The sequence below is a fragment of the Solea solea genome, chromosome 12 (genome assembly GCF_958295425.1).
Source record: "Solea solea chromosome 12, fSolSol10.1, whole genome shotgun sequence".
In the NCBI taxonomy this organism is placed as follows: Eukaryota; Metazoa; Chordata; class Actinopteri; order Pleuronectiformes; family Soleidae; genus Solea; species Solea solea.
In genome coordinates, this window is record NC_081145.1 from 6,627,814 (window position 1) to 6,654,500 (window position 26,687).

Consider the following 26,687-nt stretch of genomic DNA (forward strand, 5'->3'; position numbering starts at 1 on the left):
GAACAATGGAAACGTTCCGTTTTGGTGATTTTTTTTTACTCAACGAAACACCCCCTCACACTACACGACACTCTGATTGGGTCTCAAGAGACTGCGTCTGGAACGTGATGAAGTTTACGTTGACCGAGTATGAAGAGAGAACCCGAAAAAGTAACACGGGAAAAACACGGGAAAATGACGGAGGAAAAGGTAAGAATGGAGTGCGGTTTATTAACCAGTAATGTCTGCATGCTGTAACGATAGCGATTGTAACAGCAAGCAAGACGCAGCGATTTTCTCCCTTTTTTTTTTGCTTTTTTTCTTTTATTTACATGTACAGGTTATAACATTGACAATATAACATTGTCTCATTTTCAACCAAGAAACGTATAAGATAAACTATATGATCTCTATATATTAGTATTTATCTGTTTTTTAATCTTTAAATGACTCTGAGAAGTTGCACACAGCTTTGCTCATTTGAAAACGTGTGACCTCAGTTCTACAATTGTTAAGATAAAAGATTTGATGATGAATAATATTTTTCATGTTTAGAAATTAGAAGTTCTGTTGAATCAGAAACATTTGATTTGATTTATTTTAGTTAGCCTGCATATATTTTAGGACAGGGAAAGTCTTAAAGGCAAATGCAGTCCAGTTCATTACTACTTGATTCTGGATTAAAAATGTTTCCATGTTAAAAATACAAAATACAATTTTAATTTACATTTTTTCTTATAGAGCAACACAACGTTCAGTGAAGGAGCAGACCCTGAGCTGAGGAGATGCGACTCGGACACTTATCAGTGTCCGATCTGCACAAAAAAGGGGAGCTATGCAAAGCTTGTGTCCCATCTGCAGGGACACCAAAGGTCAATGGTGGAGTACGGTGGTAAGTCCTAAATTATCAAATATTTTTTCATTTCAACGCTGAAAGGCTTTAATTTCCCCATGAGCCTTATGTATTATTAAATGTGATGTTATTTCTGTTTGTCCTGACCATGGATAAATGTGACCATCAAACTATTCAACTCATCCATTTGAGTATCAGAAACTCAAAATAAGTAAAGTGAAGTAAACTAATCCTGGAGCCATTTCATCTATGTGTACTGTACTTCATGTGTGTAGAATCTTAAGTCAATGTGTATTTTATTTTCACTCTTGTTGAGAATTTAGATATTGAGAAAAAGTTTCAAGATTCCTGCATTTTTATAGATGCCCCTGATAATAATGATTGTTCTCAGAAGTAATGTAACAATTTGCCTCTCAGACAGGCTTATCTGTATATCCATTTAGGGCAGTGATGTTACTGTGGCCAAACAAGTTGCCAGCCAGGATGACACCTCTTATCAGAGGAAGTGCAAATAATCAGGGAAAGAAAATGTCTTATTCAAAGTTCTTAATCACGTGTATTCAGTGTTGCATATTATGTGTAATTTAATTTTAAGAAAGGGCCCAACAAGCCCAACAGAAGCGACGCGAGGCATGTTGTCTGTTAACCAGTGTAATCACAGAGGATCAGGGCATGCTGCAACACCTTAAAGTGAGTGACAATGGCATTTAGTGTGGTGTTTGTGTATTTGTATATGAATACCCAAACTAAAATCCTATACAATTTTTATAGAACATCATCACAGGCAACACGGTGTATCCTTGGGCCAAGAAACAGGACAGGGTCATCCTTCTTTTTGAAGATGATGAACAAGTGGACAAAGTCATGCACTTCTTGTCTGAAGTTCTCGAACGTACTGAGACAGACAAGAAGTCTGCAGATCCAGTGGCATTCGTAATGGATGTACTTTTGCCAGAGGTGAGATCTCAGACACTGACACTGATTTGTAGACTACATGTTTTATATGACTGCATATGTCTGTCTCCTTTTAACACATGGTCACTGTCTAACACAATCTTAAATCTTAATCTTCATGCCACAGGCAACAGTATACGCCCTCGGAGCTGTTCACTCCATCTCCCTGGACAAAGCCAAGGAGATGTACATGCGTGGCACAGAGTTTGACTCAAGGTAAGCCGGATAGTTTAGGAAACTCTTAATCCAATTTTCAGTTTATATCTTATTATGTATTTGAGTGTCTTTAACGACTTAATTATTTTGCTATATCATTTTGTCTTGTCAGCGAGATAACCCAGCTTGGGGAACAGCTTCAGAGCCACATTTCCTCAAAAGCGAGGCAGAAACTGGATAGCTTCCTGAGCAATTACAAGAAAGCCTTGGAGTGTGAGGAATTCCTCAGGCGCCTGTAATCCCTGGGTAGTGAATGTGTCTGCTGGATAGTCTGTTGTGTATAAAATAAAGAAAATATATCATTCATCACTTGTATTCATTACATGGATTTGAAAGTTATACAACTTTCTGTGCAGAATCAAGGGTTTCAGTGCATTTGTTTTACTTTCATCAAAAGACCTACTGATGTCCAACTGGCTGGGTTTGATTCAGATACCAATGTTTCACATATCTTCCTGGAAATAGGTAACATCTCCTTAATGACATACTCAGCAGATCTTGTCTACTTAACTTCTGTCTACCACCACCTGGACCACACCACCACAGAATTTTAGGAGGGTTTCTTTCAGGTTAAAAACCTGATCAAGTAGACTTTTATTAGTTCTAATCGTTGTTCTGTCCAGTTGAACAACATGTCAAACTACAGACTAATAAGACATTCAATAAATGTAGGCCTATATTAAACACACCTTTTTGTAACATACAGGTTGCCATGATATTATATTGTATAAACATTGTATAAACGTGATATTATATTGTATAAACGTGATATTATATTGTATAAACGTGATAATTATATTGTATAAACGTGATAATTATATCACATAAACGTGATATTATATTGTATAAACGTGATAATTATATCACATAAATGTGATACTATATTGTATAAACGTGATAATTATATCACAAAAACGTTATACTATATTGTGTAAACGTGATGTTCAAAGAACTTTTCCAATCGGCATTTATATATTTTAGCAGTTTGGCTATAACATTTCATACTTTACAAAGTGACATTAATTATTCACAAATTTCACAGAAAGTACATTTCTGTGTTCATAAAAGTCAACACGAGTATTTATTCTTCTCTATTCCTGTCGCACACCGGGATAAAAGTCTCTTATGAGATACGCGTGTGTAAATAAAGTTTCAATAAAAGAAGACGTTATCACGTTAGTAAACGTCATCACGTTTCAGACGCAGTCTCTTGAGAGCCAATCAGAGTGTCGGGTAGTATGAGGGGGTGTTTCGTTGAGTAAAGGGGTGTTTCGTTGAGTAAAGGGGCGTTTCGTTGAGTGGTCTGCGGGTCTGCAGCTGGACCTACTTGGATTTTTGTATAGATTAAAGAGAAAAAACGGATACGAGTGTAATCACTCATTTGAAGGGGTTCAAATTTATCTAAATTGTTTTTATTAGGTTTTTGTGGTAATGTGATCTTTCACTGCTGAAATGAAGGCTGAATGATCCCATACCCTAAATGAATTGATCATTTTACATTTATCTAAATAAAGGTGTACAGTATATTCTTCTGCATGTGTTGTACATCCTCATTCAATGTACTGAACTGACAATGTATACTAAGGCTCACAATTTTTTTTATTATTATCTATACTGTGTATTTCCTTTCTGTATAATTTTATGTGTAATTTACTACACATTAAGAACATTTGAATGCATTTTATTTCACTTTTGTTTTGAGCATCTATAAAACAATTTAAAAAGTACCCTCTGAAATATTGTGTATCCCCCTGTAACTTTGACATGAGGTCACATAACTTGACCAAACTCATACCTTTTTTTTTTTACTTTTTATTTAGACATTTTAATCACTTTACATAACATTTCCTGACATACATATAAATGTGACAAACAAATAAACAAAAATAAAGTAAGATAAATGAAATAAAATAATAGTTATATTAATAATAGTGACAACAATAACGACAGGCAGAGGAGCAAATATCTGTAAATAATAGATAAATAAAAAAAATTTGCAAAGAGGAATTTAGATGGGCAACCCTTCCCAACAGTTCTCCATCACATCATCCCATCCATCAGACACCCAGGTACCTTGAAATACAAGTCCACCTCTGCATAAAAGTGTCCATAGTCATACATTTTTCAGTCTCTAGACCCATTGGCCTATTGTTGGCAGTTTTCTAATAAAAGAATCCTCAGTATGTATGTATGTCTCTCTCGCTATGATCTGCATTATATAGGTCTTTGGGTATGGCTCCCAGCAAAAACAACATTGGTTCCGGAGTAACATCTACTTCCAAAATAATATCAATTTCCTTTTTAACATTATCCCAAAATCCTTGTATTGCCGGGCAATCCCAAAAAATGTGCGTGGTGTCTCCAATATTTCCACAATCTGACCTTTATCTGACAGTCAAATTCTTTCCACAAGTCTATGTAGTCCCATATCACAATAGCTGAACTGAATGAGGCCCTACATCATATGCCAAATCAGAAAGCCCCAGGACCAGACGGATTCCCAGTGGAATTCTACAAAACATTCTGGTCTATACTAGCACCAACATTCTGTAAAATGATAATAGAAATTAAGTAAAGTAAAATCTGTAATAAACTAGACAACAAATAAAAGTACTTAATATGGTATTATGGTATGGTATTATCTGTGATTTGGATTACGTGAAGTCAACAAAATTTCAGACCAGACCTTGTCCCAATCGAAATCAGGTGAAAGTCCTGGAACATCAATTCTCCACTGTTTGTCTAAGAGCAGGTCCTTGTAAGTGGACTTCAATAGAAGTATAAAAAGTGGAGACAAAACCCCCCGGAAGTTCCTCTGCTTGTAATAAGTTTGTAAACGGGGTGTTGTTTTAATGGCTGACCCCACGGGACTCCATAGGCCTTGAGTGCTGCCCTAAGCTGAAGATAAAAAAAGTAAGATGAGCCTGGTAGGTCAGATCCTGAAATAAGCGAAGACCAGTATCATAATAAACATCCCTTAAGGTGTGAATGCCTTTCTTCTCCCACTGAGTAAAAGTAATGGGCCTCTGTCCTATTAAAATTAGTTTGTTATTAAAAATCTGGGACTCAAAATGCCATGGACAAAGAATACCAAAAGATTTCTGGGAGTTATGCCGGATCTGAAATAAGCGAAGACCCGTATCATTATAAACATCCCTTAAGGTGTTAATGCCTTTATTCTCCCACTAAGAAAAAGTAATGGGCCTCTGGTCCTATTAAAATTTGGTTGTTATTAAAAATTGGGGACTCAAAATGCCATGGACAAAGAATACCAAAAGATTTCTCGGAGTTAGCCAGATCTGAATAACGTGTGAAATAAGAGGACCGAACCTTAGCTGACATTGTTTGATAGAGATGTTTGTGAATATAATATCCTGGAGTCTCCAAGGGGAGACCAGTTGTTCCTCTAGCACACGCCAGGAGACCATATCCTTTGAGTTAAACCAGTTAATCAAAGGTCTCAAAGAAAAAGACCAAAAATATAATTTAAAATTTAGGACTGCCAGCCCCCCATCCAGCCTCCTCCATTGGATAGTGGACATGTTAAGTCTTGGCCGCTTATTGTTCCAAAGAAATTTAGAGACAGTTGAATCGAGTTTCTTCCAATAGCCATTAGGGGGAGGTAAACAGAGCACTAAACTAACAAAATTAACTCTCGATAATATATTCATTTTCATGATCCAGACACAAGTTGTTGAGTTGGGCAGGCGTGTCCATCTATTAAGGTCCTGCAGAACCTTGTTGTATGTGTCTGTGTAATTATGTTTCACAGTCCCGTTTAAAGTGGGGAATATTTCTACCCCAAGATATGTGAAATGTTCGACCACGGATATGTCTGCCGGAAGATTAACCAATTTAGCGATCTCATTAAGAGGTAGAAATGCAGATTTCGGCCAATTAATCCTAAATCCTGAAAGACGGGGAAGGTTTACTCATAAAGATCAGTACATCATCTGCATAAAGGGAGATATGGTGATTAGTGCTACGGATGTATATGGGAATAATATTCTGCGACTGTCTTATAAAGTGAGCCAACGGCACAAGGGAAAGGGCAAAAAGCCCAGGACTCAAGGGTCAGTCCTGTCTAGAAGACCTTCAAACCAGAAAAGGTGATCAGCAAATTTTACCTGTCAAGATAACGGCAGATGGCGCAGTGTAAAGAACCTTAACCATATGAATAAACCCATTCCCTAAACCTATTGTCTCCATGACAGTCCATAAGTATGACCACTCCAGTCTGTCAAAAGCCTTCATCGCATCCAAAGACATGACTGCTGCTGGTGTGTTATCATCTTTGCTAGCATCAATAATGTGTAATAAGTGTCTGAGATTATCAGTGGCTAGGCGACCTTTTATAAAACCAGTTTGGTCACAATGAACTAGTGATGTCATGTAGGTCTGTAATCGGTGGGCCAGAACTTTTGCGTAGATTTTATCATCAGCACCAAGTAGGCTTAAAGGCCTGTAACTGCCACAGTCAGTTGGTTCCTTATCTTTTTGTAGTAGTAAGGAAATGAGGGCCATATTGACGTCCCTGGAGAACCTGCCCTGTTCAACTGAGAGTAAACTGAATCATAGAGAGTAATAGAGGGCCCAGAATGTCCCAGAAGGTTAAATAGACCTCAGGGGGAATACCATCCCATCCAGGTGCCTTACCCCTCTGCATATCAAGGGCTGCGGCTTTGAGTTCTTCCAAAGTAATAGGCTCAGCTAGTCGAGTGGAATCGTTCATTGTTAAACATGGTAAGTCAACCCCGTTGAGAAATGCCTCATATTTAGTTTTATCAAAACTAACTTCTGATCTATATAAATCAGAGTAAAAAGATTTGAATGTATCATTAACTTCTTTAGGGTCAATGGTCATCTTACCCTGTTGGGTCTTAATGGCTGGGATATCTGCAAATTGTTCATTAGCACAAATTTGCATAGCAAGCAAGCGGCTAGGTTTAGAACCATGAAAATAATAGTGTTGTCTTGTTCTGTGCAATAAAAATTCTGAGCGCTGTCAGAATATATAATTGATTTATTTTTTAACTACTTTCACCTGCAAGTCCAGTTGCTCATTGTAATTTGCCTGAAGTGAAGCATTCAGTTAAGCATATAAATCTTCCAATTTTTCAAGTTTTGAGAGGCATTTTACGTAGATTAGATGCAAACAGTGTAGTGTGGCTCCTGATGAAACCCTTAACTGAATCCCACAATATTCTGGGGTCTTCTTTTCAGTAATGTTGTGTTAAATCGCCACCTGGAAGCACAGGAGGAAAGCTTTTTAAATGAAGCAGACAAAAAGATGGCTTTATGGTCAGATAAAGCCATGGGTAACATGACACATCAAAGCTATCAAAAAGATGGGGGGAAGCAAACAAGTAGTCGATTCTGGAGAAGGTCTTATGTCTAACTTCACTGACCACAAGGATTGTTATGGCTGAAGGCGAGCTTACTACTCTGAAAAAGGACACTAAGAAAGTCTCTGTCGGGATCTCCAACACGCAAGAGAAGCTGCAGAGTAACGAATGGAAGTTTGTGGACGTGGAGGACCGTAGTAGGAGATGCAACATTCGGGTCTACGGCTTGCCGGAGAACGCAGAGCAGGATGCCCCAGTGCAGTTCCTACATAGGATGATTTATTCTACGAAAATGGCTCTTGTTGCTGGTGAGTTTTCAACAAAACTTTTTGTCCTTGGAATCTCCTAACTCTGACAACGGTTCAAGAAAGAGATCCCGCTTCTTAGGTAATACTGAGTATACATTTGTGTTACATGCGTATTAACCAGGCCTCCACATAATGATTTATTTTCCAATCTAAATTAAGATTGGACAAATGATGACTTTGTTTTTTTTCTTAGTAGAGTGACATTTAATGAAATACCGGGGCCATCATCAGCAAAACATTCTCCGGCCAAAAAACTGAGAGAATCTCCAGCCAAAGATACTGCAAAACACGGTCAGTATTCCGTATCTAAAAATGTTAGTTTAAACAGAGATTTGATCTCTGACACTCCAGAGGACGGTTTTGAGAGTTCAACAAGTGGCACTGCGCCAAGCATTGAGAGAGGTGGTAGAACTGATAACCCCTGGCCATTCTCTTCTCAAGCCAAATTCTCAAGCCGAAGAGCTCTTGGGTTTACTGGACTGGACGGATTCACAAAATTCAGAGTTGGGACGAATGTGACTTTTCCAAGCCAGCACCCAGTAAGAGTCCTGACACTACCATTTCATTGCAGGGGTTGAGGACAGAACAATCAAATTCATCAAGAGGTGTTGATGTCTGTAACTGTAGTGTGTTGAGAAATAATTTATTAGAAAAAACAGAGCGATTATTTAAGTGGGAGCTAAAACTATACCAAAAGGCTTTAGAAATTCAAAAAGAACTAGTACCGCAAGCGGTAATGAACAGGTTCGAGCTCGAGGGCTCGCGAGTGTCCGTGCACCCACGTCGCCGTGCGAGTCCTCTAGCTCATCTCCCGTTCATCCATTGCTTACGGTACTAGTTATTTCAGTTGTAGTGTTTTTAAGCGGCGTCCCTGTGCTAAGTTAGAGGGCATGTCCTGTTTAAAATGGCGTCCTACTGTTGGGTGGGAGGCGTGTCTGTAAACGTGTTCAGGGACGGTCCCTTGACTCACATATCAGGTTTTGTGAAGATTGGACAATGTCAGACTTTACTTCCTGTTCTGTGCGTTCTACTTCCTGTAGGTAGGTGACCTTTTACAGACATGTTCAGGATGGTGTGGAGGTACCACATATCAAGTTTCAAGTGATACAACAATCCCTGTTAGAGCAGCATCCCAAACTGTCAGTGTAATTCTGTCTCCTGTTACCAGGGGGAGCTGTTTTTGAAATTGAATATTTTCATATAGACGTCTTCAGGGTTGGACTGTCATCAGTCCTAGCAGGTTTGGTTCAGATTGGACCAGGATTGGCGAAGTTGTAACAGTTGTTTTTTTAGTATTTTCTACCACCACCAGGTGGTGCTGTTTTCAAAATGTACCATTTTCAGTAACATAGTCGTCTTCAACAACTACCTATCAGATAATGTGGGTTTTTTTAATGTGTTTGTATGTTATTGTGGGAGATTATGGGAAAATGTCATTATTTTAATGATGTTATCATAGCAAATGTTCTGTGTGATGTTTTTTGTCACTGTAAGTGGTTGAGGTAGGCATTACTAGATGTTAGAACACATTTAATATAATGGTTTTGTATAATTGTCAATACAGGTGAAGTCATTGTAATAAGGAAAGTAATGCATGTTTATTATAGTAGTGTTTATTCACATCAAATTTATGTACAATCTTCATATATATATATATATATATATATATATATATATATATATATATATATATATATATATATATATGTTGAAAACAAACATTGTTAGCACCTTGTGCTTGAACTGTAAGAAATAATAAAGAAATTAAATAAGGTAAGTAAGCTGGATGGGATGGATAAAACTGGGTGGTCAGGAAGAGCTCCCAGATGACAACTACAGCTAATGTAATCAGGGAAGGAGAGTATTGGTGTGTCGTCTGGAAGGAAAGTAGATAAGGAGACTTGGTGGTGGAAAGGGGAAGTGCAGGAGTAAAGAGAAAGAGGTTAGCAAAGAAAAAGTGGGACACTGAGGAGACTGAAGAGAGCAGACAGGAGTTCAGGGAGATGCAGCACAAGGTAAAGGTAGAGGTGTCAAAGGCCAAACAAATGGCGTATGATGACTTGTATGCTAGGTTGGAAAGTAAGGAGGGAGAGAATGATTTATACAGGTTGGCAAAACAGAGAGATAGAGATGGGAAAGACGTCCAGCAGGTTCGGGTGATTAAGAATAGAGAGGGACATGTGTTGACAGGTGCTACAGAAGTAATGGGAAGATGGAAAGAGTACTTTGAAGAGCTAATGAATGAGGAAATGAAAGAGAGCAAAGGGTAGAAGAGGTGACTACTGTGAACCATGAAGTAGCAGAGGTTAGTAAAGCTGAAGTTAGGGGGGCACTGAAGAGGATGAAGAATGGAAAGGCAGTTGGTCCTGATGATATACCTGTGGAGGTATGGAAGTGTCTAGGAGAGGAGGCAGTAGAGTTTCTGGTTAGAGAGGGCCTGAGGAATGGAGAAGTGTGATGGTGCCCATTTTTAAGAATAACGGAGATGTTCAGAATTGCAGTAACTATAGAGGAATAAAGTTGATGAGCCATACAATGAAGTTATGGGAAAGAGTAGTGGAAACTAGACTGAGAGCAGAAGTCAGCATTTGTGAGCAACAGTATGGTTTCATGCCTAGTACTACAGATACAGTATTTGCTTTAAGAATGCTGGTAGAGAAATACAGAGAAGGTCCGAGGGAGCTGCATTGTGCCTTTGTAGATCTGGAAAAAGCCTATGACAGGGTGCCGAGAGAGGAACTATGGTACTGTATTAGGAAGTCTGGAGTGGCAGAGAAGTATGTTAGACTGGTGCAGGACATGTATGCCAACTGTGAGACATAATGAGGTGTGCTGTAGGTGTGACAGAAAAGTTCAAGGTGGAGGTGGGACTACATCAGGGTTCGGCTCTGAGTCCATTCTTGTTTGCGGTGGTGATGGACAGACTGAAAGATGAGGTTAGACAGGAATCTCCATGGACTATGATGTTTGCAGATGACATTGTGATCTGTGGTGAGAGCAGAGACCAGGTGGAGAAAAAGCTTGAGAGGTAGAGATACAGTATGCTCTAGAAAGGAGAGGAATGAAGGTTAGTCGCAGCAATACAGAATATATGTGTGTGAATGAGAGGAACCCAAGTGGAACCATGAGGCTACAGGGAGTGGACATAAAGAAGGTGGAGAATTTTAAGTATTTAGGGTCAACAGACCAGAGCAGTGGAGATTGTGGAAAAGAGGTGAAGAAACGTGTTCAAGCTGGTTGGAATGGGTGGAGAAAAGTGTCAGGGGTAATGTGTGATAAAAGAGTATCAGCCAGAATGAAAGGAAAGATATACAAGACAGTGGTGAGACCAGCGATGCTGTATGGTCTAGAGACAGTGGCACTGAGGAAAAGACAGGAAGCAGAGCTGGAGGTAGCAGAGATGAATTTGTTGAGGTTCTCTTTGGGAGTGACGAAGATGGATGGGATCAGGAATGAGTCAATCAGAGGAACAGCACATGTTAGATGTTTTGGAGATGAGGTCAGAGAGTCCAGAATGAGATGGCTTGGTCATGTACAGAGGAGGGATAGTGAGTATATTGGTAGAAGGATGCTGGGGTTGGAACTGCCAGGCAGGAGGTCTAGAGGAAGACCAAAGAGAAGGTTTATGAATATAGTGAAAGAGGACATGGAGTTCGTTGGTGTGAGAGAGATGGATACAGAGAACAGGGTGAGATGGAGGAGGTTGATTCGCTGTGGTGACCCCTGAAGGGAGCAGCCGAAAGGAAAAGAAGAAGAAGTAAGCAAGTACCGAGTCCAGGCCTGTTTACCATTTAGCTCCGTTAGCGCATTTACAGCCAAACCGGATCGTGCCGCTTATTAGTAAACATAATAGAATATAGAAAAGTGTCGCGCATGTGTGCCTTTGTTTTTAAGGTGTAGCGTAACTTCTGAAATGCAAGCGGGAGTCATGTAAACTTGTCGTTACGTGCGTCTTTTTAGGGTAAGTCATCCCAGAAATGAGCTGAATAAGGATGATGTGCTCAAAGAGGTGGCAAATCATTAGCATCTCAGGCAGTGTTTCATACACAAAGTTTGTCATTCACACATTCTTAATGCACAGCAGCAGAGCCATTGTTCTCCATTTCTGACCAATTATGCTTACGGCCCTTAAAAGTTAGCAATGGCCTTGCACATCAGGTTGGTGTTGCATTCATATTGGTAGCAATTGCTCACATGCTCCCCTTGCAGTGTATAGTATGAGCATGTGATTTAATACAAGTTTGATGTGTGTAACATTTGCATTGTAAAACAACACTGTTTTGAAACACACAGTGGATTATGAAATAGAAAACCTTTTTGTAATCCCTGGAAACACACACGGCTGTTGTACCTAAGCAGTTATGGAAGAAATTGTTATTTAGTCCTATATTTATACTAAGCTTGTTATGACCACAAATTATTATTAAAGTATAGTTGATATAGTAAAGCACCAGACTCATGAACATATTATTAGGAACACTAACAACGTGTTGAAAGTGTAACTGGCTGTGACAGTGTCTGAGATTGCTTGTGTGACTGTTATGTCTGTGTTTCGGTGTGTGTGTCTATATTTAAAGGGAGTGTGCTGTATTTGACAGAGATAGGTTGTGTGTGTTGTAATTGGGGTGTTTACAATTGTATGTGTTATTTTACAGTGGATTGAATCATCAGCGTCGTCACAAAGTTACAGAAGAACAGGAATTGGTTTAAAGTATTTTGTTCATCTAATACAACTGTTTTGTGGTATATTCTTTATTGTTTTTGTGTGAGTTTTTGTATTTCTATAGGTTAGGTGGAGATGCCTCGCCTGAAGAAGCACAACCGTTCCATCGCGGCCAAGAAGAGGATGGAGGAACGCTTGGCAGCAGTGGTGGCATCTGCGCTGCTGGTCCCCACTACCTGCTTCCCACCACCAACACGTGGTCCCTCACGTATGTATTCACCTGTTTTCCATTAAGTTTTGTCTTTAATGTGTGTGGAGAATGCATGTGGTCATTTTCAGCGTCTTTAATGTGTTTTGCATGTGCACAATGTATTTGGAAGATGTGTTCTTGTATTGTAATGTTTAATCTTGTTTTAATAAGGTCAAGGTACTGGTCGTCGCCACTGTGTGAGCACCTGGCCAGTGTCATCCTTGACTGGCAGGAGTCACAAGATGATCATCCCTGTCGAGTCACCAGACAAGAAGGTATTGTTTTTGAAGTTACAAACATAATGATTGATTGGAGACGTAATTATTAAATCAATCTTTTCTATTGTTGTAGTTTGTTCTTTTTGTTGGCGATTCCCACCTACGCGCCACTGTTGATGGCCATGTGGACATTTCGCATGAGCGGCTTTCCTTTGGGCTCATGTCAACGCCAGGGGCTGATGCCAAGGACCTGATGACTGAGATGGTGAGTGCAGTCCTTCCCAGGACCCCTGAACTGGTCTGTGTTCTTGCCCCCAGCAACAACCTGACCAGGGGCACTTTGGATCAGGCTGCAGTGGACTTTGAGGAGCTTCTCACCAATGCCTTGTCTCGGTTGCAGAAGGCAAGATTATTTTAATATGTTCACATCTTTACAATCATATTGAATGCGGCTTTATAGGCTGTTGTAGAATACGTTTTATTTCAATGCATGTTTGTGTTTATAATATTGCTTGTAAAAAAAAAAATGCTATGTGTTTGTATTGGTGTTTTGTTGCATCTCTGGAAAATGAATGATTAAGGTCCACACGTTGGATGGGTCTTCGCTTTCTTTTTAATGAACCGTAGGCAGCATAATACAGGTAAAACAAACAGCCTGACGAACCCGCATAACTTCCGGCCCTCTTCTTCTACCCGCTTAATCTAGACCTGGACCACGACAACAATCTCCACACGCCCTCTGCTGGTGAACAATAATAATGCTGCCTAAATATATATATATGAATGATTTAACTACGATACCACATGTTTGTTTTGGACTTCCCTCCACACCGGAATGTGGATCGACAAGAGTTTCACCGCGTGGCTGTACGCAAGGGTATGGCCCAAAAATATGCAGTTCAGTGTAAATGAATTTGCATGTGTCATTGGCTTCAATGGCAAATGTAGAAAGAGTATTTCTATGACATGTAGCATGTTTTAAATTAATATGATGCAAACTTTTTTTTATTAATCATGCGTCTTTGTTTAGGTGTGAGGTACTACTCTATTGCAGAGTTCTTTCCTCTCAGTCACCGTGACCTGTGGAGTTGTGATGGTGTAAGTGGTTTTGATTAGTTTATTGTCCTGTTTTTAGGAGTGAAGCGTCCTAGGAGCCCTTCTGCTCTAAAGAAGAGTTGTGGTTAACAGAAGGTTTGAGAAGTTGTATTTTTTTCCTCGTGTTTGGCAGTAAGTTATGTAAGAACATGCAACTTATTTTTTTGCCTGTTTTTCTTCTAAGGTGAAGGTGGAGGAGTGGCCTGAACTTCCCAAGGCTGTGTCAGTAAGTGCACATTATGTGAAAGTTGCATAATTTTTGAATGGATTATGCAACACTTTATTATTTTAAATGTCATACTGTTAGTTGGAAGAGCTGATGGAAGCAGACAGTTGAGCATGTTATGTTATTTCTGGTGTTGGGCAGTAAATTGTGGAAGAGCATGCAGTTAATGTGTATGCTTTGTTCTCTTGTTTTTGTCTAAGATGGAGGTTGGGGATTGGCCTGGAGTTCCCAAGGCTGTGGAGGTAAGGGCAGATTGTGTGAAATGTATTCTGCTCTTAAAGTGTAAACAAATGTCACTGTTTAGCTTAGTAGTTGATGGTCAATATTTACGTGCAAGTGCATGTGTTGTATTTTTCAATATTTGATTCCCTGAGAAGTATCACAAGTCCAGGCTGTTATAAATGTACAAATACAGCCGTGTTTACAATGTGTAACAAGTTTGATTTTTTTATCAGGAGGTCTCTGGAGCGTCCACACAGACGCATTGTTTAGATTATGATTTTTTGAAGAATGTTGTTAGTGTTGATAGTGCACAAACATTGTGGCAGTTGTAACATAGTGATGAAGTTGTTGTGAAGTCATCAGTGAGTCTAACATTCATTGTGTTTTCTAGGAGGCGGCAGCTGCAGATGTTGTGGAGGTGATGAGTAGACCCTCACCTGACAGTCCTGTGACCATTGATGACCGTCCCTGCTCTGCTCTGCACAGCTCCCCAGACCTCATCCAAAGTGAAGTCGCTGTGAATGTTGATGCTTTCTATGTAATGTGTCATGCTGGGTCTGTTTAGGTGAAGAGTAGATCATAGTGATCTCTGATACAGACAGTGAGGGTTCCATTTCTTTTGGGTGGACTGATCCTTTGCCATTAGCGCACGTTTCAGGGTCTGTTGGGGCAGGTGTAGATGAGGTCACAGTGATCTCTGATACAGACAGTGAGGGTTCCATTTCTTTTGGGTGTTTTGGGGTGCGTTCTGTGAGGGGATCTTTTCATCAGGGGGATAAGCGTTTTAAATATGGAGGTGTACAGTGTATGGCAGTAAGTTTGGCTGCCATGGCAATGCATAAGACCAAGAGTGTGTTTTCTTGGCAATCAAGATATCTGGACAATGCTGTTTGTGGTGACAAGATCTACACATCTTTGCGTGACAATAACATGATTTGTGGTGGGCACACTATGCTGTGTATTCCAGAGTTACCCTCACCTGACAGTCCTGTAACCATTGATGACCGTCCCTGCTCTGCACAGCTCCCCAGAGGTCACAGTGATCTCTGATACAGACAGTGAGGGTTCCATTTCTTTTGGGTGTTTTGATACTGCCGCGAAGTTTGTGGGTGCGTTCTGTGAGGGGATCTTTTCATCAGGGGGATAAGCGTTTTAAATATGGAGGTGTACAGTGTATGGCAGTAAGTTTGGCTGCCATGGCAATGCATAAGACCAAGAGTGTGTTTTCTTGGCAATCAAGACCTCTGGACAATGCTGTCGTTTGTGGTGATGAGATCTACACATCTTTGCGTGACAATAACATGATTTGTGGTGGGCACACTATGCTGTGTATTCCAGAGTGACCCTCACCTGACAGTCCTGTGACCATTGATGGCCGTCCCTGCTCTGCTCTGCACAGCTACCCAGAGGTCACAGTGATCTCTGATACAGACAGTGAGGGTTCCATTTCTTTTGGGTGTTTTGATACTGCCGCGAAGTTTTAGGGTGCGTTCTGTGAGGGGATCTTTTCATCAGGGGGATAAGCGTTTTAAATATGGATGTGTACAGTGTATGGCAGTAAGTTTGGCTGCCATGGCAATGCATAAGACCAAGAGTCTGTTTTCTTGGCAATCAAGACCTCTGGACAATGCTGTTTGTGGTGACAAGATCTATACATCTTTGCGTGACAATAACATGATTTGTGGTGGGCACACTATGCTGTGTATTCCAGAGTGACCCTCACCTGACAGTCCTGTGACCATTGATGACCGTCCCTGCTCTGCTCTGCACAGCTCCCCAGACCTCATCCAAAGTGAAGTCGCTGTGAATGTTGATGTTTTTTTTGTAATGTGTCATGCTGGGTCTGTTAGTTTAGGTGAAGAGGAGATCATAGTGATCTCTGATACAGACAGTGAGGGTTCCATTTCTTTTGGGTGTTTTGATACTGCCGCAAAGTTTTGGGGTGCGTTCTGTGAGGGGATCAGCGTTTTAAATATGGAGGTGTACAGTGTATGGCAGTAAGTTTGGCTGCGATGGCAATGCATAAGACCAAGAGTCTGTTTTCTTGGCAATCAAGACCTCTGGACAATGCTGTTTGTGGTGACAAGATCTACACATCTTTGCGTGACAATAACATGATTTGTGGTGGGCACACTATGCTGTGTATTCCAGAGTTACCAAAGCAGTTAGACGTGGCCATAGTTATGAGTTTGATTATGGTGACTTTGTGACAGGAGATGTCAATGTGGTTGAGGGAGAGTTTATTAAGGCAGGTGTGTTCACAACTCTGAAGGACGGTTTGGAAAAGATGTGTATGGAATATGACACATGCTTTTTCACTTTCTTGTCCCGTACTTGTGGGATTATTAGGCAAGGAGAACAGTTTGCTGTTGACTCTCATGTACGCAGTGCAGATGGTATGGTGCATCCCAAAGGAAAGACTGTTGTGTGTTTTAGTAGTCTTGAACACTTGATTCAGCATGTCAGTTGTTTTGCTGCAGGATTCAAAGAGACACAGAAGTTGTTTGAGATTGCTGGTGTTCGTGTCACTTTGAAAGTAGATAGTGGTGATAGCAGAGATGGTGGTGGTGTTTGCCAGTCATCTTCAGGTAAGATTTGTGCCAAGCGCAAGGTTTCCATGCCTATTCGTAATTCAATGAGGGTTAAAAGGAGTGATCCAATTGATTCAGATGTAGCATTTGTTAGTGAGATTACAGCTAAGGAATTAGTGTTTGACCCTGTTTGCAATGATGTAGCGCAAACTTTGTGACAAATTAAATGTGGAGTCAGAAAGTTGTTGTTGTCTTCAATAGTTGGTGTATTGGGGGCTCTGTGCAAAAAGCACACAATAGTAGGTGATGGTAATTGTTTCTTTAGATCAGTAAGTCAAGGTCTGTGTGGTTCACAAAAGAATCACAGGAACGGTTTTAAAGAGGAAGAGACGGGGCTGCAGAGAGCAGCCTGCTGTGCTTCACGGAGACCTGGCTGACGGAGATGACACCGGACTCGGTCGTTTCCCTGGAGGGGTTTAGGATGGTACGTGCGGACCGGAATGTGGCTGGGAAGAAGAGAGGCGGAGTGGCGGTGTTTATTAATGAGAGATGGTACGACCCCGCGCACGTCTCCATCAAAGAACACGTTTGCACAAAGGACATTGAGTTTGTTGCGGTGGGCATCCGCCCGTATTACATCCCGAGGGTGTTCTCGCATGTGATTGTGTACACAGTCTACATCCCTCCCTCAGCCGATGCAGCCATAGCATGCGTGAGGCTGCACATCTCAGTGTCGGCACTGCAAACTGAACACCCACACTCTCTCCTGCTCATAAACGGTGATTTCAGCCCATTCCTCGCTTTCCCCCTTTTTCCCCCCAAGTGCCACACCCAAGAGAACAAGACGCTGGACCTCTTATATGCAAATATAAAGGGTGCGTACACCTCCGCCCCCCCACCCTCCACTCGGCCACTCTGATCACAACCTGATACGTCTGTGACCTGAATACACACCCGTGGTGAGGAGGCAGCCCGCACAGAAAATAACTGTAATGATGTGGAATAAAGAAGCCAAGGAGTGGTTGAGAGACTGCTTTGAGACAACAATCTGGGAGACTTTCTCTGATGGTGATAATATCTACGGCTTCAATGACTGTTTCACAGATTACATAAAATTCTGCGAGGAGAACGTCGCACCAACCCGCAGGGTGCGGTGCTTTGCCAACACCAAGCCATGGGTGACCCCGCAACTTTGTTGCATGTTAAACTGAAGCATAAGTTAACGTATATAGGACATTATGAGTATCAGTTTGTTGACACAATGCGCACAAGGCAGGCTTTGTTGTTTTTAAAACAGAATAATAAGTACTATAAAGATGTTGATTTTAATGAGGAATGGTTGAATGAGTTCTGTCGAGAACAAGACAATGACAGTGTATTACAGGACAGTGATGGTAGTGTAGAAACGGATGAAACACCTGCTGAGGTGGATGAAGCTGAGGATGATCTGTTGCATGACAGGCAGCAACATTGTATGTTCCAAGAAACTTGTCTAATGCCTGTAGATATTGGTCAGGAAACACTTGATCAGTATTTTGAGGGTGTTTTGAATGTGGCTCCAGCAGAAGGTAATAGTCCTGTGAAATTGCTTTCTAATCGTGAAAATGAAGCTAAATGTTTTCCAGTGTTGTTTCAACAGGGACATTCTGTGTTTCATGACAACAGAGACCATCGGTTGACTTTGTCGCGTTATCTTAACCGCATTCTCCATGCTGATGGCAGGTTTGCACAGTACATGTCGGAGTTGGAGCAGGTTGTGTCGAATGTGTCCATAGCTTTGAGGAAAGGCAAAGTAAGTCATGTTTCTAAGAGAGTGAGGGATTTTGTGAATAATGAGGAGTCTTTAAGGAAGTTGTTAGTTTGATGATGGTTATCGTTTCCTTAAGCCTATTAGAGGCCCTTCTTCATTTTGGCAGGCAGCGCAACGGGATCTACTTGCGTGTGTGCGTCAGCTTGGTGTGCCTACTTGGTTTTGTTCATTTTCTGCAGCAGAAATACACTGGACTAACTTACTCAGTAGTATTTTTAAACAGGAAGGGAGAGAACAGACAGTTGAAGAGTTAGAGTGGGCAGACAAATGCGAGTTGTTGCATCATAATCCTGTAACTGCAGCTAGGATGTTTGATTTTCTGTGGCATTATTTCTCCAAACCCTATAGGTAAAATCCAGGACTATTGTTATCGTGTTGAATTTCAGCAGCGCGGGTCTCCACATGTTCATTGCCTGTTTTGGATCGAGAATGCTCCCTTGACAAAAACACAGATGAAGAGGGAGTCGAGTTTGACAGGTATGTTACATGTGAACTACCTTCTGATGACACATTGGACATTGTTTCATCTGTGCAGATGCATTCAAAGCGCCATTCAAAAACATGTAAAAAGAATAACACAGCTTGTCTTTTTAATTTTCCAAGACCAGTATCTGCACAAACATTTATAAGTCGCCTTAAAGATGATGAGATAGTAGAATGTAATTGTAAAAAAACAGATTCAACAGAATTTGTGTCTCAAATGTAAAGAGCGTGATTTTGAAGAAAGAAAGGCGCGTCAAGGTCTCATGACATTTTGAAAGACATTAAGGAAGCACTGTCAGATGAAAATCAGACCTTTGATGCAGTGGAGCAGTTGTTTGAAAGTTTAAATATAACTCAGGAAGCCTTTGAGGATGCATACAAGCGGACGACTACAGGTACCAAAGTGGTGTTAAAGAGCCAGGTGAAAGAGGCTTGGGTTAACCAGTATAGTAAGCAACTTTTGAAGTGTTGGAATGCAAACTTGGACATTCAGTATGTGGTGGATGCCTATGCATGTGTTGTGTATATAATTTCATACATTTCTAAGGCAGAAAAGGAAATGGGGTTGTTATTAAATGCGCAAAGGGGAGCAGCTAAGGACGGTAATGTTAGTGCAAAAGAGACATTGAAAAAACTTGGTGGTGTTTATTTGCATAACAGGGATGTGTGTGCTCAGGAAGCAGTTTATAGGTTGACTAACATGCATCTGAAGGAGTGTTCTAGAAAGGTCACGTTTGTACCGACAGGGGAGAATATAGTAAAGATGAGTTTAACCTTTAAATGTGTTAAAACAAAAGGCAACTACAGATGATATTAACACAGAAGAGATGTGGATGACAGGTATAAAAACTAAAATTGCATTGAGCAACAATTGTGGTTCGTCACAAAGAGAGTCAGGACAACCTGCTGTTGTGCGTTATGCTCGTTTCTCTGAAACAAAAAATCCAGAATTCTTTCATTTGAGTAGATTGCAGCTGTTCATGCCGTATCGTGTTGATGATCAGCTAAAACCAGAGGGCTTTGAAACGTTCCAGCAGTTTTATGAGAATGGTAATGTTGTGTTAAGTGATGGATCAGTACATCCAGTAAAGTCAGTAGTTATCAGTTAGTAGTAATACAAATAGGAACAGGTTTGAAGTAGACGCAGACATGTTGGAAAATATCCAGGATAGGATTAATGTTGATGGCGTGGTGTCAGTTGTGTCCAGAGCAAGAGTTGGAACGTTTAGAGGCTGTTGAGGAAATGGCAGGGAGACAGGGGTAGATCAGCAGGAGCATATTCCTGATTTAGCTGTAAGTCATGAACTGGTACAACATTTAGAGAAAAGGTGCAGATGCGTGTTTTCTATCAGATTCAGCAGTGGTGTTTAGCCAAGATCTCAGGGAAAAATCCACCTGCTCTTCATGTTTTTATTACAGGTGGTGCTCGAACTGGAAAAAGTCATTTAATCAAAGCTATTCAGTATGAGTCAATTCGTTTGTTATCACCATTGTGTAGTAATCCTGACAATGTCAGTGTTTTAATAACTGCACCAACAGGCTTCGCTGCATACAATCTGAATGCAGCAACAATTCACCACACCTTCAGTATTGGAGTAGATGTACGCTCCACTGGCTGAGGAAATAAATTAATTGATCTGCAAATTTTGATAATAGATGAAATTTCAATGGTAAATCCCAATCTTTTGGCATATATTCATGGTAGACTACGTCAAATGAAACAGAGTGGCAACCGGCGATTTGGAAACATTTGTGTTATTGCAATTGGGGATTTTTACCAGTTATCTCCAGTAAGAGGGAAACCCCTGTATGTAGTGGATTTCAATATTGACTTGTGGTCTTTGTTTTCAGTTGTACAGTTAACAGAAGTTGTCAGGCAGAAAGACACTGTTTGCAGAATTGTTGAACAGGGTTAGGACTCATAGAAAAGGGACACTAATGTTAAGTGATGTTGAGATTTTGAAGCATTGTGAAACTGGGGAAGACAGCTCAGCTTTACACATTTATGCAACAAATGAACAAGTAAAAGAGTACAATATTCAACGGTTGTATGATGTGTGTCGTGACTATTGAAGCTCAGGATTTTTAGAACTGGGAAGTTGGAGTTAATTCAAGGCCATCATGCTAAAGCTAAGAATACTTATTTGGCTGAGCAGTTGATGGCCTGGTGAATGGAGCATGTGGTGTTGTAACACATAGTACAATCAGAGGATGTTTAGTTTCCTAAAATGGTGTACGTGAAATTTGATGCTGAGAATGTAGGTGCAGAGAGTAGAAGACAGTCACCAAGTGTTGCAGCTGATTTAGTGGGTTCCACAGCTATTGCGCCAGAGGAGGAGAGAGTGTGTAAGAAAGGCGGCCTGAGACGTCAATATCCACTTAAATTAGCATGGGTGTGTACAATACAAAGTTCAGGGTATCACAGTAGATAATGTTGTTGTGTGTTTTGAGAAGATATTTGCAGCTCGACAGGCATGTTGCTTTAAGTCAAGTCAGGAGTTTGTCAGGGTTGATCATTGAACAGTTTGACGAGAAGAAAATGTATTGTAGGGCTGACATTAATGATGCTATTCAGACAATGTCTCTATTCTTATTTGATAGTTTGACAGGGCAGCAATTGAGGGCAAGCAGGTTTGGTGTTTTTTGATGAATGTGCAGGGTTTGACTCGACATGTGCCGGATTTGGTGTTGTGTACACAGCAGTTACAGCTTAACTGTATTGCTGTAACTGAGACTTGGTTAGCTGCAGCGTCTTCCATTAGATCAGTAAACATTGAGGGTTATAGTTTTCATGGTTTTTCACGTAGTTCATTCTACACTAATGATGACCCCAGATTGGTTGCATTAAAAGATCAACAACATGGTGGTGTTGGCTTTTATATTGTGCAAAACACATCATTTGCGATTGGAGTGCATAGTGTCCAAATTTGCTACACATAATCTGCTTATTGCAGTGTTATATCGACCACCATGTTATCTCATGACTTTAAGGAACATTTAGGCAGATTTCTTGATTGGCTAGATTCAGTGAATGAAAGCATTGCAGTCATGGGAGACTTTAATGATATTTTGAAATCATCAACATGTAGAATTTTCACAGAAAAAGGATGTCGTCAGATTGTAACCGAAGGGCACTTTAATTGATCATATTTACATTAAATAAGTAGATAATGGGGCTGAATCACTTGTTCTGCCTACATAGTACTTTAGTGATCATGAGGCAGTCCTGTGTTTATTTAAGTGATGACAGTTTATGCCACCACATTGAGGATGTTTGATCGAACATGGAAAGTGTAATAATTAATTTTGTATTAGTTTTTATAGTCTGTCTTTAGTTTGTTCCTGGACATCTACATAGTGAATTGAAGTGTTATTGCTCCATATTAAGAAGTTGCTATTGTATTTGTCGTATTATGAAATGTGTTATTGCTCCATATGTAATTGCTGTTGTATTTTTAAATGTGTTATTGCTCCATATGTAATTGCTATTGGATTTGTTGTATTATGAAATGTGTTATTGCCCCATATGTAATTGCTGTTGCATTTGTTGTCTGTGATGTGATAATGTTGTGTTGTATTAATATTGTCGTTATATGTGCCTTGATCTGAAGAGTTCATATCAAGTAGTGATCGTTATGAATTTATGACATCATGAGGACAATTAAATAAGTAAATACATGCATTAACAACTGTTAAGGTTTGTCATATTGTAATCCTTTCACTTCCTGGTGTTTTAAATGCAATGTAACACTGCAGGTGTATTCATGTGATAATGCAAAGTTATTTGCAAGAGTGTTATATTGCCATGATTGCATACATAACCAAGAAAAATATGATATATTGCATAGGTTGTGTAGAAGTCATGTCATACAAATCTATCAATTTTAAAGGTCGTCACATTCAATGTACAGTAAATCACTTGCAATGTATATGCCCTATGTCACCAGAAGGTGAAGCTGTGACCATAGTTTGGCACCAAGTAAAAAGAAACATATCCACAGAGGTGCAACCCATAACACAGATGACAATGGCAAAGATGCATTTTTTGTCTCTGCTTTGAACATTCCACTTCCTATTCCACGTGTTTTGAAGATATGTTCAAGGCAGGTCTACAGAGTTGCTCGAACCCTAATTAACGTCCGTAAATGACATTACATGTCATTTTGCAAATGCTTTTATCCAAAGCGACTTACAATGGAATTGAGTACAATCAGCCAGGGGTGGAGTCAAACTTACGACCATGATGTCTTTCACACACGGTACCGGTTTTAACCACTGAGCCACTCCACCCCAAACAGTAAACAATAGGGTTAGATGATTTCAATAAATCTTAACACTAGTGCCAGTTTAATAACATTTGAAACTGTCCCATTTTGTCATTTCATAATGTTTAATCATGTCACGTAAATGTACAAGCAAATCAAAATATGGTAGGCAATGCGAAACTGTCATGAGCAATGAAGAATATGTCAGTGAAAACGATTCATCCTTTCCCCTCAAAAGTTGGTCGGATGTAGAGAAAGAATTTGAGAAATATAACACGTATGACAGTGACTACAATTGGCTTGAAAATTAGACAATCTCCCCACAAAAGCTGGTTTGATATTGAAAAACAATTCAAAGAATTAGAAGAAAATGGAATTAACACTTTATAAGAAGAGGACTTTGAAATGACCCCGGTTTAGCTTCTTGATGTTTTGCAAAATATGGGTATACTAAAAAGAGATGTCTCAGAATTTATCGAATTGGATGATGATTTGCAATCTCCTCAAATGGGTGGTGATACAATGCCTCGCAGACAACACAACTCACAATCTTTACACTCAAACCCTCCAAACCGCAAACACTGTTTTACAACACAAACAGTTCAGTGTTGAATTGGCTGATCGTATAAAAAGGGCAGGAGGGATGCACAATTTAAATATAACGGAGAGGAAAAGAGTCAACGGTCTTGAAATTAGACAACATACAGATTTGAGGAGCATCAGAATGGGGGATTTAAGAACTGCAATGTCAACTTTAAGACATAAATTAAGAGATGTTGTCATTTCCCACAAACCTTCCCGCACCAGATGGTGTTTTAAACATAATACTGAGAGGTCCATCATGGTCAAGCGACATGTATTAAACATCTAACACATCTAATGATTACAATTCTGAAACTTTTCTCAACTAAATCAAGAAAGTTATGCGAAGCAATGACCGACTACTCTCAGACGTTAGTCTTGAATTTGTAGTCACAGATGTTTTAAACAAACGGGGTGGTGTGAGGCGTAAATTAGGAAGTGTGGCGTATGACCAAATAATGAAAAAGAAGCAGGCTTGTCTTAACACTAACCCGACAAACACAGACAATAATTTGTGTTTTTCCATGCGTTTAGCGTACCACATGTACCCACAGAGAGCCGAGGATGAAATTCAAAAACAGGTACAACAAATTCACACAAGAGCGGGGTTTACGTTGAATCACAAAGTATCCTTAGGATAAATTTGAGAAACATTTGGATGTTAAAATTCTTGTTATTCACCACAACTTTGGTACCAAAAAATTCGAAATGTATCAGACACATGAACAATCCCACTGAAACACAATATGGCTCCATCTGTATGAGGATCATTACTATATGATCCAAAACAGGATTTTCGGAAGCCCCTACGTGTGCGAGTTCTGTAACAAGGGTTACACATGCAAGGTGTTGGGGTTCAACGATGTAATTGGTGAGAAAATGTAAATATGAATAATTAATTAATTTTAATAATTAATTATTTTATTAATTTTCTTAAAAATGATCAATAAAAACGGGGCACCACTCCTCTCACCGAGGAGAATGACATTCCCTTGGTCCCACCTCCAGATAGACTGGATTGGTCCGGTTCCAACTTCCTCCAGAGGAAACAAATATCTGCTCACGGTCACCTGTGCCTTCACCAAGTGGGTGGAGTGCCTCCCGGTCACCAATGACACGGCTACAACCACTGCGGTTCTACTTTTGAACCATGCGTTTAGCCGCTGGGGTTTGCCTATCTCCATAGACTCGGACAGAGGCACCCATTTCACCTCCACCGTCATGACGACCATGCACGAGCTCCTGGGAGTCAAGGTGGACTACCATATCGCCTACCACCCCCAGTCATCAGGACAGGTGGAGCGTGCCAACCGTACCATTGTAAGCATGCTAAAGAAGTATGTCAGCAGCAGTGGTAAGGACTGGGACGTGAAGCTACCTTTGGTGTTGATGGCCATCAGAGCCACTCCCCACCGGGCTACGGGAGTCACACCTTTCGAGATGATGACAGGTCGCGAGATGACACTACCGCTACACCTCATGTACCACCCTGAGGATGTCAGCGTAGCAACCGCGTACACGGCACATCAATATGTGGCCGACTTGCGTGGACACTTGGCAACAACCTTTGCGTGGGCCCAAAAGAACTTGGAGGCTAGCGCTAAAGGAGCTAAGTCCTACTATGACCGGAAAGCGTCCACACGTGAGTACGATGTAGGAGCAAAAGTCCTCTACTTTCGGTACGCCAAGCCAGCAGGAGTTTCCAAGAAATTCCTGCCAAGTTGGGCTGGACCCTTCGAGGTCGTTGGTAAGCTGTCCCCGCTGGCTTATCGAATCCGTACCTCAACACCAAACCAGGCTCCAGTCTACCGATGGGTCCACTACAACCAAATAAGACCCTATAAGCCATTCGTACTGCCCGAAAAGGGGGAGTCGGCTCCAGCTGCTGAGGCTGAAGCAGATTCCGAGAATGAAGTAGATTAATTGTTTGCTGTTTTGTCTTGTCTGTCTGCTCCCTCACATCCTTCCCTACCGGGAGGTTCGCGTAACTGCATGCTTCACACCTCGCCAGCATGTAGTAACTCCTCCAGTAATACAAAGCCCAACCAGTAATTCCATTCGGTTCTCGTTTTGTTTTAGATGGATCTTTCTTGGCTCATCGGCATCCTCTACAGCCTGCAGGTGGCAGCGGCCGTAGAAATAGTGGAACCGGGTCCACCCACCGGCATCGTCCTCCAGGACATTCCTGGACTCTTGATCACCAGGTGCCGACTGTACTCTCAAAGAGTATATGTCCGTTTAGATCCATGGGACGTCTACCGTAAGCACATGCCCATACCTATGCGTCTCACTGAGGGTAGACTGAGTGGAGTCCATACCCAAGACACCGTGGACTGGGGTAAACGAGCCACAAGACACACGCTTGAGCAACTGCAAAAGTTCCTCGTGAGCGAGAAGGATTTGGGAACCCAGAAGCGATCAAAGCGGTTTCTGGGAGGCCTACTGATGGCAGTTTCTGCCATTGGGTCCTTATTTTCAGTGGGGTTGTCTGCAGCAAACATGAGCATGAGCGCACTCCAAAGACATATGGGCGAACTGGAAGTAGAATTGCCGGAGATCCAACAGAGAATTGGTTAACAGCAGAGAGCATTACAAGAGTTCGGTGAAACCCTACAAGGGACAGTCACCGCTGTGAACCTCCATTCCACACTAATCAATAACACTGTGCATGCTCTGGCTACCTTAAC

General features: G+C 40.8%; 1 protein-coding gene and 1 pseudogene across 2 annotated transcripts; both read left to right on the forward strand.

The window, feature by feature from the left end:
• The first annotated feature begins 40 nt into the window (after positions 1-40).
• LOC131470256 (PWWP domain-containing DNA repair factor 3A-like) lies at positions 41-2,308 on the forward strand. Of its 2 annotated transcripts, none has more exons than XM_058645962.1 (6): positions 41-189; positions 721-871; positions 1,428-1,522; positions 1,604-1,789; positions 1,914-2,002; positions 2,115-2,308. In XM_058645962.1, the coding sequence occupies exons 1-6, from the start codon at positions 130-132 to the stop codon at positions 2,239-2,241; spliced, it is 708 nt and encodes a 235-aa protein (XP_058501945.1). In that variant the 5' UTR covers positions 41-129; the 3' UTR covers positions 2,242-2,308. The 2 variants fall into 2 exon arrangements, with proteins under 2 accessions (XP_058501945.1, XP_058501946.1); XM_058645963.1 differs by having other exon boundaries at positions 44-189; positions 1,432-1,522.
• Positions 2,309-18,034: 15,726 nt separating this feature from the next.
• Positions 18,035-22,397, forward strand: LOC131469967 (uncharacterized; annotated as a pseudogene).
• The last annotated feature ends 4,290 nt before the right edge of the window (positions 22,398-26,687 follow it).

What these genes read in the sequence shown, in the direction of transcription:
- LOC131470256 (XM_058645962.1), top strand. Translation starts at nt 130, where the DNA reads ATGAAGAGAGAACCCGAAAAAGTAACACGGGAAAAACACGGGAAAATG. An exon ending in GGAAAATGACGGAGGAAAAG is followed by an intron (nt 190 to 720) that starts GTAAGAATGGAG and finishes TTTTTCTTATAG; the next exon opens with AGCAACACAACGTTCAGTGA. An exon ending in GTCAATGGTGGAGTACGGTG is followed by an intron (nt 872 to 1,427) that starts GTAAGTCCTAAA and finishes TTTAATTTTAAG; the next exon opens with AAAGGGCCCAACAAGCCCAA.